Source organism: Pleurodeles waltl, chromosome 1_1, assembly GCF_031143425.1.
Source record: "Pleurodeles waltl isolate 20211129_DDA chromosome 1_1, aPleWal1.hap1.20221129, whole genome shotgun sequence".
NCBI classification, from domain to species: Eukaryota; Metazoa; Chordata; class Amphibia; order Caudata; family Salamandridae; genus Pleurodeles; species Pleurodeles waltl.
In genome coordinates, this window is record NC_090436.1 from 750,399,359 (window position 1) to 750,413,521 (window position 14,163).

General features: G+C 46.3%; 1 protein-coding gene across 1 annotated transcript in view; it reads left to right on the forward strand.

Annotated features, from left to right (window-relative positions):
- Nucleotides 1-14,163, forward strand: part of LOC138287259 (hippocampus abundant transcript-like protein 1) — a 312,041-nt gene that overhangs the window by 277,484 nt on the left and 20,394 nt on the right. Inside the window, exon 10 of the mRNA XM_069227623.1 lies at nucleotides 11,624-11,721. Coding sequence (XP_069083724.1) covers nucleotides 11,624-11,721 — 98 coding nt within the window. The remainder of the gene's footprint in view (nucleotides 1-11,623; nucleotides 11,722-14,163) is intronic.

Sequence of the window (14,163 nt, forward strand, 5' to 3'; positions counted from 1 at the left end):
GCTGAAGAACGCCGATGGAACGGACCCCGTTCCGTTTCTGCCCCAAATGCCACAATAAATACCCCTACACAGACCAACACTTGGTCTGCAACCTGTGCCTGTCACCTGAGCACAGCGAAGACACCTGCGAGGCCTGTCGTGCGTTCCGGTCCCGAAAAACACTCCGAGACCGTCGAGCCAGAAGACTTCAGATGGCGTCCGCACCGACAGCCCAACGGGAGTTCGAGGAACAGGAAGAGGAAGGTACCTTCTCGATCCAAGACTCAGACTCCGAAGGATTCGACGATACACAAACCGTGAGTAAGACGTCGAAATCCACTCAGAGGAACATTTACAAGGCCCAGGGGACGCCACTGCCACCAGGCCATGGCTCGACCCATAAATTCGGTGACCGACCGTCGGCACCGAAAAAGGCCCAAACAGTGCCGAGATCGTCCGACTCCGGTCGAGACACCGGCACGCAGCCTTCTCGGGACCGAGAAAGTGCTGGAGACAAGCCTCGACACCGAGATGCCGGTGTGGACACGGCTCGACGCCGAGACAGCGGCACCGAAACAGATCGACGCCGAGAGGTTTCGGCCCCGAAAAGGAAAAAAGTCACCTCGGAGCCGAAAAAACACGCAGACAAAGTTTCGATGCCGAAACAAACTGCAAGCGACCCAGCTTCAGGCTCTTATACAGAAGAGCACTCGCTAACCTCCCAAATGCAGAAGCATAGGTTAGAGGAAGAGCTACAAGCAACTGATGTGGACCATACGCAAAAGCGTATCTTCATTCAGCAGGGGACAGGAAAAATAAGCACCCTTCCCCCCATTAGGAGAAAGAGAAGGTTGGAGTTCCAGACGGAACAAACACCACAACCAAAAGTGGTGAAAAGAGTTACCCCACCACCCTCTCCTCCGCCCGTGATTAACGTTTCACCAGCACAAACTCCATCACACTCCCCAGCTCACACCACCATGAGCCAGGGTGACCAAGATCAGGACGCATGGGACCTATACGACGCCCCAGTGTCAGATAACAGTCCGGAGGCATACCCTACAAAGCCATCTCCACCAGAAGACAGCACCGCGTACTCTCAAGTGGTGGCTAGAGCAGCACAATTTCACAACGTAATCCTCCACTCAGAACAGGTCGAGGATGATTTCTTATTCAACACACTCTCCTCCACCCACAGCTCATACCAAAGCCTGCCTATGCTCCCTGGTATGCTCCGGCACGCAAAAGACATCTTTAAGGAGCCGGTCAAAAGTAGGGCAATCACACCAAGGGTGGAAAAAAAGTATAAGGCGCCTCCTACGGACCTGGTTTTCATCACTACACAGCTGCCACCAGACTCTGTCGTTGTAGGAGCAGCTAGGAAAAGGGCCAACTCTCACACATCTGGAGATGCACCACCCCCAGATCAAGAAAGCCGCAAGTTCGATGCAGCTGGTAAAAGAGTCGCAGCACAAGCTGCAAACCAGTGGCGCATCGCGAACTCCCAGGCACTACTTGCGCGCTATGACAGAGCCCACTGGGACGAGATGCAACATCTCATTGAACATCTGCCCAAGGACTTACAAAATAGGGCAAAACAAGTGGTTGAGGAGGGACAGACCATCTCCAACAACCAGATACGCTCCTCCATGGACGCTGCAGATACAGCTGCACGGACAATTAATACATCTGTAACTATCAGAAGGCATGCATGGCTCCGAACGTCTGGATTTAAACCAGAGATTCAACAAGCAGTTCTCAATATGCCTTTTAATGAAAAAGAACTGTTCGGTCCAGAAGTGGACACAGCCATTGAGAAACTCAAAAAAGATACGGACACTGCCAAAGCCATGGGCGCACTCTACTCCCCGCAGAGCAGAGGGAATTACAGCACATTCCGTAAAACGCCCTTTCGAGGGGGGTTTCGGGGTCAAAGCACACAAGCCAGCACCTCACAAGCCACACCGTCCAGTTACCACGGACAGTATAGAGGAGGTTTTCGGGGACAATATAGAGGAGGGCAATTCCCTAGAAATAGAGGAAGATTTCAAAGCCCCAAAACCCCTACTACTAAACAGTGACTCACATGTCACTCACCCCCTCCACACAACACCAGTGGGGGGAAGAATAGGTCATTATTACAAAGCATGGGAGAAAATCACTACAGACACTTGGGTTCTAGCAATTATCCAACATGGTTATTGCATAGAATTTCTACAATTCCCTCCAAACATACCACCAAAAGCACAAAATTTAACAACACACCATTCCAATCTCCTGGAGATAGAAGTGCAGGCACTATTGCAAAAGAATGCCATCGAATTAGTGCCAAACACACAAATAAACACAGGAGTTTACTCACTGTACTTTCTGATACCAAAGAAGGACAAAACACTGAGACCAATCCTAGACCTCAGAGTAGTGAACACTTTCATCAAATCAGACCACTTCCACATGGTCACACTACAAGAAGTATTGCCATTGCTAAAACTACACAACTACATGGCAACTTTAGACCTCAAGGATGCTTATTTCCATATACCAATACACCCATCGCACAGGAAATACCTAAGGTTTGTATTCAAAGGAATACATTACCAATTCAAGGTACTGCCTTTCGGATTAGCAACCGCACCAAGAGTCTTTACCAAATGTCTAGCGGTAGTCGCTGCACACATAAGAAGGCAGCAAATACATGTGTTCCCATATTTGGACGACTGGCTAATCAAGGCCCATTCGTTCATACAGTGCTCAAATCACACAAATCAGATCATACAAACCCTCTTCAAACTCGGGTTCACCGTCAACTTTACAAAATCCAACATTCTGCCGCGCAAGGTACAACAATACCTAGGAGCCATAATAGACACATCAAAGGGAGTAGCCACTCCAAGTCCACAAAGAATTCTGAATTTCAACACCATCATACAACGCATGTATCCAACACAAAAGATACAGGCAAAGATGGTATTACAACTCCTAGGCATGATGTCTTCATGCATAGCCATTGTCCCAAACGCAAGACTGCACATGAGGCCCTTACAACAATGCCTAGCATCACAGTGGTCTCAAGCACAGGGTCACCTTCTAGATCTGGTGTTAATAGACCGCCAAACTTACCTCTCGCTTCTGTGGTGGAACAACATAAATTTAAACAAGGGGCGGCCTTTCCAAGACCCAGTGCCACAATACGTAATAACAACAGATGCTTCCATGACAGGGTGGGGAGCACACCTCGATCAACACAGCATACAAGGACAATGGAACGTACATCAAACAAAACTGCATATCAATCACCTAGAACTTCTAGCAGTTTTTCAAGCACTAAAAGCTTTCCAACCAATAATAGTTCACAAATACATTCTCGTCAAAACAGACAACATGACAACAATGTATTATCTAAACAAGCAGGGGGGGACGCACTCCACGCAGTTAAGCCTGCTAGCACAAAAAATTTGGCATTGGGCAATTCACAACCAAATTCGCCTAATAGCACAGTTTATACCAGGGATCCAAAATCAACTCGCAGACAATCTCTCTCGAGATCATCAACAGGTCCACGAATGGGAAATTCACCCCCAAATTCTGAACACTTATTTCAAACTCTGGGGAACACCTCAGATAGACTTGTTTGCGACAAGGGAGAACGCAAAATGCCAAAACTTCGCATCCAGATACCCACACAAACAATCCCAAGGCAATGCCCTATGGATGAACTGGTCAGGGATATTTGCTTACGCTTTTCCTCCTCTCCCTCTCCTTCCTTACCTGGTAAACAAACTCAGTCAAAGCAAACTCAAACTCATATTGATAGCACCAACTTGGGCAAGGCAACCCTGGTACACAACGCTGCTAGACCTATCAGTGGTACCCTGCATCAAATTGCCCAACAGGCCAGATCTGTTGACACAGCACAACCAAAAGATCAGACACCCAGATCCAGCATCGCTGAATCTAGCAATCTGGCTCCTGAAATCCTAGAATTCGGGCACTTACAACTTACCCAAGAATGTATGGAAGTCATAAAACAAGCCAGAAGGCCATCCACCAGGCACTGCTATGCAAGTAAATGGAAGAGGTTTGTTTGCTACTGCCATATTAATCAAATACAACCATTACACACAACTCCAGAACATGTAGTGGGTTACTTGCTTCACTTACAAAAATCTAACCTAGCTTTCTCTTCCATTAAAATACACCTTGCAGCAATATCTGCATACCTGCAGACTACCTATTCAACTTCCCTATATAAGATACCAGTCATTAAAGCATTCATGGAGGGCCTTAGGAGAATTATACCACCAAGAACACTACCTGTTCCTTCATGGAACCTAAATGTTGTCCTAACTAGACTTATGGGTCCACCTTTTGAACCCATGCACTCCTGCGACATACAGTTCCTTACCTGGAAGGTGGCTTTTCTCATCGCCATTACTTCCCTAAGAAGAGTAAGCGAGATTCAGGCGTTTACAATACAGGAACCTTTTATACAACTACACAAAAATAAAGTCGTCCTAAGGACCAATCCTAAATTTTTGCCAAAAGTTATTTCACCGTTCCATCTAAATCAAACAGTGGAACTTCCAGTGTTCTTTCCACAGCCAGATACCGTAGCTGAAAGGGCACTACATACATTAGATGTCAAAAGAGCATTGATGTATTACATTGACAGGACAAAAAACATCAGAAAAACTAAACAACTCTTTATTGCATTTCAAAAACCTCATGCAGGAAACCCAATTTCAAAACAAGGTATAGCCAGATGGATAGTTAAATGCATCCAAATCTGCTACCTTAAAGCTATACGACAGCTGCCCATTACACCAAGGGCACACTCAACCAGAAAGAAAGGTGCTACCATGGCCTTTCTAGGAAACATCCCAATGCAAGAAATATGTAAGGCAGCCACATGGTCTACGCCTCACACATTCACCAAGCACTACTGTGTAGACGTGTTATCCGCACAACAAGCCACAGTAGGTCAAGCTGTATTAAGAACATTATTTCAGACTACTTCCACTCCTACAGGCTGATCCACCGCTTTTGGGGAAATAACTGCTTACTAGTCTATGCAGAACATGCGTATCTACAGCGACAGATGCCATCGAACTGAAAATGTCACTTACCCAGTGTACATCTGTTCGTGGCATCAGTCGCAGTAGATTCGCATGTGCCCACCCGCCTCCCCGGGAGCCTGTAGCAGTTTGGAAGTTACCTTCAATTATTTATATATGTGTCATCTCAACCTTAAATAGGTGCATACTTAGTCACTCCATTGCATGGGCACTATTACTACAATTCAACTCCTACCTCACCCTCTGCGGGGCAAAACAATCGAAGATGGAGTCGACGCCCATGCGCAATGGAGACAAAAGGAGGAGTCACTCGGTCCCGTGACTCGAAAGACTTCTTCGAAGAAAAACAACTTGTAACACTCCGGCCCAACACCAGATGGCGAGCTATTGCAGAACATGCGAATCTACTGCGACTGATGCCACGAACAGATGTACACTGGGTAAGTGACATTTTCAATACAATATGTACATAAGGCTATACATTGTCCACTCAAAATATCCGTGGGCCACTGGGCCAAAACTCATAGGCCAAGCCCACACTTGACTCCTGCCTCAATACGGAGAGAACACTGCAGGGGCATCAGGTCGAAAACACACAGGCACCTCAGGGGGACGAGGAAGGGGGGGGCATCTCAGCCAGAAGATGGAATAACGCCACTGCTCCTCGAGGGGGCTGCAGACCCACAGCGATGTCCTGGGGAGTGCAAGGCCACAGTCTCTCAAGTGGGTGGTTTGCCCACTGCTTGGTCCTGGGGAGTGCAAAGCCAGTCTCTCAAGTGGGTGGTCTGACCACTGTTTGGTCCTTGGGAGTGCAAAGCCACAGTCTCTCAAGTGGGTGGTTTGCCCATTGCTTGCTCCTGGGGAGTGCAAGGCCACAGTCTCAAGTGGATGGCTTCTTCCACTGGTTCTGGAGGGGGCTTGGTGCTCAGTGTGCTTCATCCTGGCAAGGATATGGTGAGTGGATGCCTTTCTCCACTGGTTCTGGAGGGGGCTTGGTGACCAGTGTGCTTCATCCTGCCAAGGATAGGGTGAGTGGATGCCTTTCTCCACTGGTTCTGGAGGGGGCTTGGTGCCCAGTGTGCTTCATCCTGTCAAGGAGGGGCTGAGTGGATGCATATCTCCACTCGTTCTGGAGGGGGCCTTGTGCCGAGTGATGCAGCACTTGGGGTGTGGCAGTTCACATTCCCTCCTCACATGGGTGTTTGAGGCACGAGATTTGCAGGGACCAGGTTGCATGATAGTCCATGGAGGCAGGGCTAGACTCCATCCTGCGGCGCCTAAGGCTGCACACTGGTGGTAGTGCCGGTGCTGGTGGTGGTGCTGGTGGTGGTGCTGCCAGTGGTGGTGGGAGGCTCCAGCCCGTCTCCTTCAGCTTCGGACGACTGCCTACTGGGGCTGCTGGCGCTGGTAGTGGTCCTACTGTCAGCTGTGCTTGCGGCGGTGCCTGCAGAAGGGCTGTTGGCGGTGCAAGCTGTGGGGCAGGTGCTGCCAGTGGTGGAGGTAGGCCCCAGCCCTTCTCCTGCAGCCTCGGAAGGCTGCCCACTGGGGATGCTGCTGCTGACAATAGTGGTGGCAGCGGCGGTGCAGGTGGCGGTGCTTGCGGCCGGGTTGCTGGTGGTGCTGCCCGCGGTGCAGGTATGAGAGCAAAGAGGATACCCTGTAACCCTAACCTGCCTAGGGTCAAACAATATAACAAACACAAAAGATAGCAGGAAGGGATAAATCCAATCATGAATTTCAAAAGATCAGTGGTCAATCCTGATTTTTAGGGGCTATTTCTTTCCCATATTTATTTCAATCATTTTAATACCAAAGGTAAGCAGTGATTATTCGATAAACATTTCATAATATGGACGTCAAAAAATTAACACAAAAATGTACAAAACATTACAAACATTAAAAAAGATATACAGCACATTACAGACATTCTCCTGCAACTTGGCCAGTATCTGGTCCATCGTCTCCTGGGAATGGTGGTATGGTCCCAGGTTGTTGGAGAGTGCCTCGTGGAGAGTGGGTTCCCTGGGCCTGTCCTCCCCCTGTCGCACAGCAGTCCTCCCAGCTTCCCTGTTGTCCTGTGCCTCTGTCCCCTGAACCGTGTGGCCACTGCCACTGACCCCAGGTCCCTGATCGTCCAGTGTTTGTGGGGGTTGCCTACGGTCCCTGTAGTGGTGGACACACTGCTGATTGACGTGTCCTGGGGACAGTAGCATGGGCCTGCTGGGTGGGTGCTGTGCTTGTGTTTCCTGAGGGGGGAGGGTCTGTGGTAGGTTGGAACTGTGGCAGGGTACCTGACGGTCCAGAGGTCCCTGATGGGCCAGTTTGGTCATCCTGATCCAGGCGTGCAGAGCTGCTGTCATCACTGTAGGCCTCTTCAGGTGGGGACTGGATGTAGCTGGCACCTCCTCTCCGGTGACATTGAGTATGGGTCCTGTAGGGATGCATATGCAGCGTTAATGTATCTGTGTGTGCTATCTTGTGCATGAGTGTGTTTCCCTGTATGGTTGTGATTTCCCTGTCAGCTTGGCCTTGTGTGAGTGGTGCTTTTGTGGGCTGGGTGAGTCTCTCTACTGGGCATGTGGTGATGGGTGTCCATGCAGGTCTGTGTTGGGTGGTCCATGCTTTGGTGTTGCATGCAGGGCTTGGTATTGGGATGGGTGGGTGGGTGTGATAATGGGGTATATGTGAGGTGTTGGAGTGATGGGTGTGAGGGTAGGGGGTAGGAGTTTGTGTTGGCATGCAAGTAGGGTGGAGGGGATAAAGTAGTAAAGATTTGACTTACCATAGTCCAGTCCTCCTGCTACTCCTGCGAGGCCCTCAGGATGCATAATTGCCAAGACTTGCTCCTCCCATGTTGTTAGTTGTGGTGGAGGAGGTAGGGGTCCACCCCTAGTCCTCTGTACAGCAATCTGGTGTCTTGCTACCACGGATCACACCTTTCCCCTTAGGTTGTTCCACCTCTTCCTGATGTCATCCCTGGTTCTTGGGTGCTGTCCCACGGGGTTTACCCTGTCCACGATTCTCCGCCATAGCTCCATCTTCCTTGCAGTTGACGTCAGCTGCACCTGTGATCCGAATAGCCGTGGCTCTTCCCGGATGATTTCCTCCACCATGACCCTTAGCTCCTCCTCAGAAAACCTGGGGTGTCTTTGGGGTGCCATGGATGTGGTGTGTGTGATATGTGTGAGGTGATGTGTGGGGTGATGTGTTGCAGTGTATGCTGTGATGTGCATGGATGGTGTATGGGTGATGGTGTTCTGTGGCTCTGATTGAGTGGGTGCTCCTGGCTTGTGTCTCTCTGTGTTGGCAATCTTTTTTTTTTCATTGAAAAGGTTGTGGGCAATGTGGGTGTGTGTTTTATAGTGGTGTGAGTGTGTGGGTGTGGTGTGTGTATGTGTGTCAGGTGTGTGTAGTTTGAATTGTCCAATCTGGTGGTGCTTTGTAAATGTGTGTTTATTTTGAGCGCTGCGGTATATACTGCGAATGGTTTACCACGATTGCAAGACCACTGCGGTGATTCGTGGGTCGTGATACTGTGGGCGTATTCCTGTTGGCGTAATGGTGTGGGTTTGGCTATTGCCAGTTTATCACTGACCTTTGGGCTGGCTGACTTGTGTGGGTGCCTGTGTTGTGATGTAATTCTCAGTGTGGGTCATAATACCCGCAGCGGAATACTGCTGCGGGCACGGTATGTTGGTGGCTGTCAGCACGGCGGTAGGCGGCATTTACCGCCACGGTTGTAATGAGGGCCTAAATGTGTCAAAACATGTTCACGCCGTGGCTCCAAGAAACTTTGGACCAGTCTAGATAAATATCTGCAAAAGTATAAACCACCATAACCCCGCTACCTAACACTACTGCTTTCCAGCACACACACTTGGAGCTTCACGTCTTCAGTTGAGTTTCCATTTCCTATTTTTCTTTGTAGAAATGAACGAAACAATGGATTTTTCAGCCGGTGTAGAAGTGTCACATTTCTCACCTTTCAGATAGCATACGTTTGAAAATAAAATCATTTTGGAAAGACGACTTTATCTTAGGCAACGTGTTCCAGAATTTCACACATAGGCCGACATATTTCTGGTTTATGAGTTCATAGTAGATGGACACAATGGAAAACTGGAATTACAAGAAAATAATATTTTCCCATCCTGGCGGCCAAGAATTAGCTAAGATTAGTATTTTTGGGAGGATGTCATGTTGGTGAAGCAATGTTTAATTTTGAGTAAATCAGTTCAAACACTTTTTTAAAGAGTTAATTGGAATCAGTCCCGTTCTAAACACCAGACAAAGCATACATGATAGTATGTCTTGCAGGAAATAGTGTGCCACATTCATGAACATTGCATCACCCCAGGAATTTGGTCATGGTAAACCTGATGGATCCTGGCAGTTATCAAATTAAGGTAGTAGGGGCTACACATGTCCTCCTAATTGATTCTGAACAGAACTGCGAAATAAACAACTGACTCTACTGCTTAATCTATTTTTGTCCTTCAGTATTGTATGCCAACCTGCTCAGATTAGTTCCCTTCATGGTTCTGGCCCCATATTTTCCATCACTGCAGATTTCTCATCATTTGCGTTCGACACTCAGATAAGTTATGCTCAGATCTTGAGGATAAAATGGCAGAAAGGAATATCCCTAGACCATTGTCGTAACATACTCTAGGGGTGGTGCTTAGGCAAGAAGAGGTGTAGTACCACCTGAAACAGGGTGGTCCAGGTTTTGCACCATATATCTACACCAGGAACATCTAGTACGATTTAGGTTTCTACTGCATTGCGACAGATACATAATTTGATAACCCAGTTCAGCAGATCTTTGCTCTCTTGAGCAAGGTAATAAACGCTTCATTGGCGTAAATATGCATTTTTAGCTTCCCTTCATGGATCGCGAAAGAGGTCGCACTATTAGTAATTGTAAAGCTTGTCCTTGTATTGGAGTGTAAACACTTACCGTTTGTTCTAGGAGAATGTTGACCAAACGCACAGTAAATAGGCATTAACTCTGTAAATAGAAGGCAACAAGGTAATACAGTCTGTATTTTTTCCTAATCTCCTTTCAGGTGAGGTGATAACATTTGTTATTTAAATTAAATGAAGGTGAGAAAATATATGTACCACAATTTATAAACCCCATCATGACTGATTTGTGTGCTTTACTTCAGTTTCAACCTGCTGGTGAGAACATGTTAATTTTAAGCAGATCACCAACCGACCCTTCCAGTCATTTTCTTTTTCCTTAGGGTAGCAAATATTCGGCTGTTTGAGATATAACTGATTTAAATGTTTAGTGACAGTTTTTGTCAGAACTACAGGTGAGGAAGGTCTCAAATGAAGTTGGCTAGGAGTATTTAACTCCAGTGTTCAGTTTACGTTCTTCTGTTGCCGGATAACTTAAACAATTGAAAATTGTTGAGCTTAAATTAATTAAAAACGTAACTGCAGATAATTAGAAGAAAGAAAACATTCGTACACGTATATAATCCACTGGGATGTAGCGTTGTAGAGAACTCTTCTGAGTTTATGTACGCTGTGTAAAATGTTGCCCTCTGTGTAGGTTGTTACTCACCACACATTAACTCGACAGATTGTCTTCGGTAAAAGTAGATAATCCAGAACAGGATCTGCAGTTTTTTTCTGGTGGGAGCAGAGAAGTAGAACAATTCATCTGACTGCTATGCAATTCCTCTCCCACAATCTGACACGGGCATCTTCATTTTAAAGGATATCTGTAGATAATAAATCAATCAGTTTGTTTATACATGATAAATGTATTTCTTATGTTACTCAGAAGGATATCTTTTGTGAAAGTTACTTCTCTATCAGCTATTAACACTATTGATGATTCTAGTAGGAAATAAGTGCAGAGAGGTTGCGCAAAATAGTTCACCAGCAATAACTGCATTACTAAAATGGAACAATCCAGCACAGAAAGAAATATGAAGTTTGTCGTCGACTGTGTGCTAACATTCTGGGGGAAACAAGCATTGGCAAAGTCATTAGTTAGGGCTTTAATATGCTAACCCATGCAAACACAGGCATGCACAAGTACACATTAAGCCAGAACTATTGACTATGTAAATGCTGGGGGCAGGGCGGTAGCAAAAAAAAAAAAGCCCTGTATTTAGAAGGCATAGACATAATAAGTGGTGGTTGAGAATATTTTTCAGGAGCAAATTAGCTCCTAGAATTGAAGTGGAAACACTTTCTAGCAGGTGCAATGATACACAAACCTGTCATTAGCAGGAAGAGAGAAAACGTCTCCTCTGGGCAGAACTACAGCCCGCTGTACATGTCGGAATTATTAACATTCTGTCTTGTAGACTGCTGCGCTGTAAAGCCATACCTAAAAATTAGTTTCCATACAATTAGGAGTGCAGCTATGGGAGGTAATGATGCGACAACAGATCTCTACCCTTATTTTATGTTTGTTGGGATGGAGAGATTTGCAGCTGTTTCAGTCTAAAATATGTGAATTTTCAGGCGCTCTTTAGTATATTCAGGATTAATTTTTCTGTGTTGATATTAAGGAAGAGCTAAAAATTTTGCTTTTTTGCTAATAGGATGATGTGGGCGGCAGGAGCAGTAGCTTCCATGTCAAGCATTACTTTCCCAGCTGTCAGTGCTCTAGTTTCTCGAAATGCTGAGCCTGATCAACAAGGTGAGTTACATTGTTCTCATATTCTAATCTCTTAGCATTTTCTCCCTATGTGTAGTTCCCTGTGACTACCTTAATGTTTCCAAATGTTATATAATTATTTTTTATAGATGTTTCGTAAAACAGAAAGCGCTGGTAGAAACAGAGAGAAGGTAAGGTGAGGTCATATAACTAACAGGGGACCCTGAAAGCTCCCCTACAAACATGATATCTGGCGAAAAAAGTGCTTCTGTGTGCCATACGTGTACACGCTTTTGTCCGCTCAGGCATAACGTCCTTTTATTCAGGTCTTTGTAAACTAGTTACTTTAGTCACAAGGGAGTATGAAATATGTAAGAAAAAACAATATTTTGGAACTCTGACATGCTTGAAAGACCATACGTACCCTGTTAAGGAACAGTATGCCAGTCACATTTTTAGATTTCCTGGTTTCATTCCTCTCCGGATCTGGATGTTTCATATTTAGAAATGCTGTTTGTTTTAAATTCTTAAAACACTGCCTATCTGTCATACATAACTTTGCCACTTGTGGAACATCAAACTGTGAAAAGGTGTTAGAGATATTTAAAGAACCATTTAAATTAATTCTTAATAGTGGCATAGTTGTATGATCTCCTATTGAGCTTGTGTTCTTTTTATAGAAATTAATTGTGAATGTGTATGTCTGGATTTCAGTAGCAGGATATTAAGTGTCAGATTTGAAGTATGCTATAAAAGGCCTGTACCCTACATTTTGCTATGTGTTTAGAGAAAGCATCAGGAACGAAGGGTGGTGCCTCTGGTGACATACATAACCAGATTATCAGAGTAGGAATTGGTAGAGAGACAGGGTGAAGGCTAGGACTGTATTGCTGCAGATGCTGCATTTATATTTTTCCCCTTAAACCATTGTAAAGGACATATCTATTTTTATGCCTTGTAAGTAAAGAGCAGCTGATTAGGTCTCCTGAGCACTGCCATTTGGTAGGTGGTAGGGGTGTTCAGTGGGACTGCAGTTTCTGTTGTTGACTGTGATAATGATTTAGGAAGGGCCTGTACTTTTCTCTGCCCATAATTGTTGCTTCAGGAAAACTGATGACAGCAGGTGCAGAGATCACACATCATTTTGCCTTTGTTTTGAATACTCCTACTTGGAGCTAGCCTCATTACTGCATGATTTAAGAGCTATCACCTTGCACAAAAGCTGTGTCTGAACAGCCAGAAAATGACATTTCTGAAAAGACCCAACCAAACCAGTTCTGATTCCTTGGACAGTGGACACCACATCCTCTGCAAGTAGAATGTTTATAAATCTTAGATTTAAACCATCCCAGTTTGTTCCACTTCTGTGTTTGTACTGATTGAGGAAAAGAGCTCTGCAGAGTATTCAAAGAGTTGCTGTGTGACCAGGCTGGTGTTTTTTTTAACAGCCAGCCTCCCAGAGGTGAGGGGGCATCACCTGAAGTGTGCACTTCCTGCTGCAGGAGACAAAGGTTTGCCTAATGCCTAGAGGCCTGCGTGCCTGCTGGAAGAGAGAGAGAAAGATGGAGTCTGGCCCTGAAGTAGAAGAGTCTGTTCAAGAGGATAAGCCCAGCATATTCCTAGTGTCGAGAACACTGAGAAAAAGCCGACTATAACAGAGAAGGAAGCCAGGAGAGACCTGTGCTATTAGAGAAGTACCTCTCAGGAGAATACACCTCTGCAGATAGTGATTCCTCTACTGTCTCCATTTCCAGACCCTCCTATAGTGGCCTTGCTGTTCTACTTGTCCACACTGTTCCAGCAGGTTCCTCCAGCTTTCCTCTTAGGCACAACTCACATTATTCATCATCAAGGAAACATTCTTGCAAAAGATCATACTTCCATAGGTCATGGTACTCCCAGTAGACTTTGACTCTCATTATGAACCTTGCGGGATACTGACTGCCAGGGCCACGATGACGGTATCACCGGCAACAGCCTGGTAGTGAAGACCGCTACATTATGAGTGTGACAGGTTGGCCTCTGCCAGCCTGCTACATCTCCGTTCATACCACCAGGGCGATTGGAGCCACTGGGCCGTAGATGAGCCTCTCCAACACGTCAGTCCATAGAAGACCGCCGGCGGTATTGGGAGCCGCCTTTCCACCAGGGTTTCTGCAGTAGTAGCACTGCCACGAAAACCCTGGTGGAAAGGCTACAGGTGACAGGAAATTCCCCTCCCAACCCCACCCAAGAAAGCACAATACCCCCACCGCCCACCCCCCTTCCAGGTACAGGGCCCCCCACCTCCTCTCCCCGCATACATGCACATAGACACCAACACGCGCGCCCCACATACACATTCACCAACACTGACATACACGCATTCACTCACATATTAACCACAACACTCGTACTCACATTAACCACAACACTCGTACTCACATTAACCACAACACTCGTACTCACATTAACCACAACACTCGTACTCGCATTAACCACAAC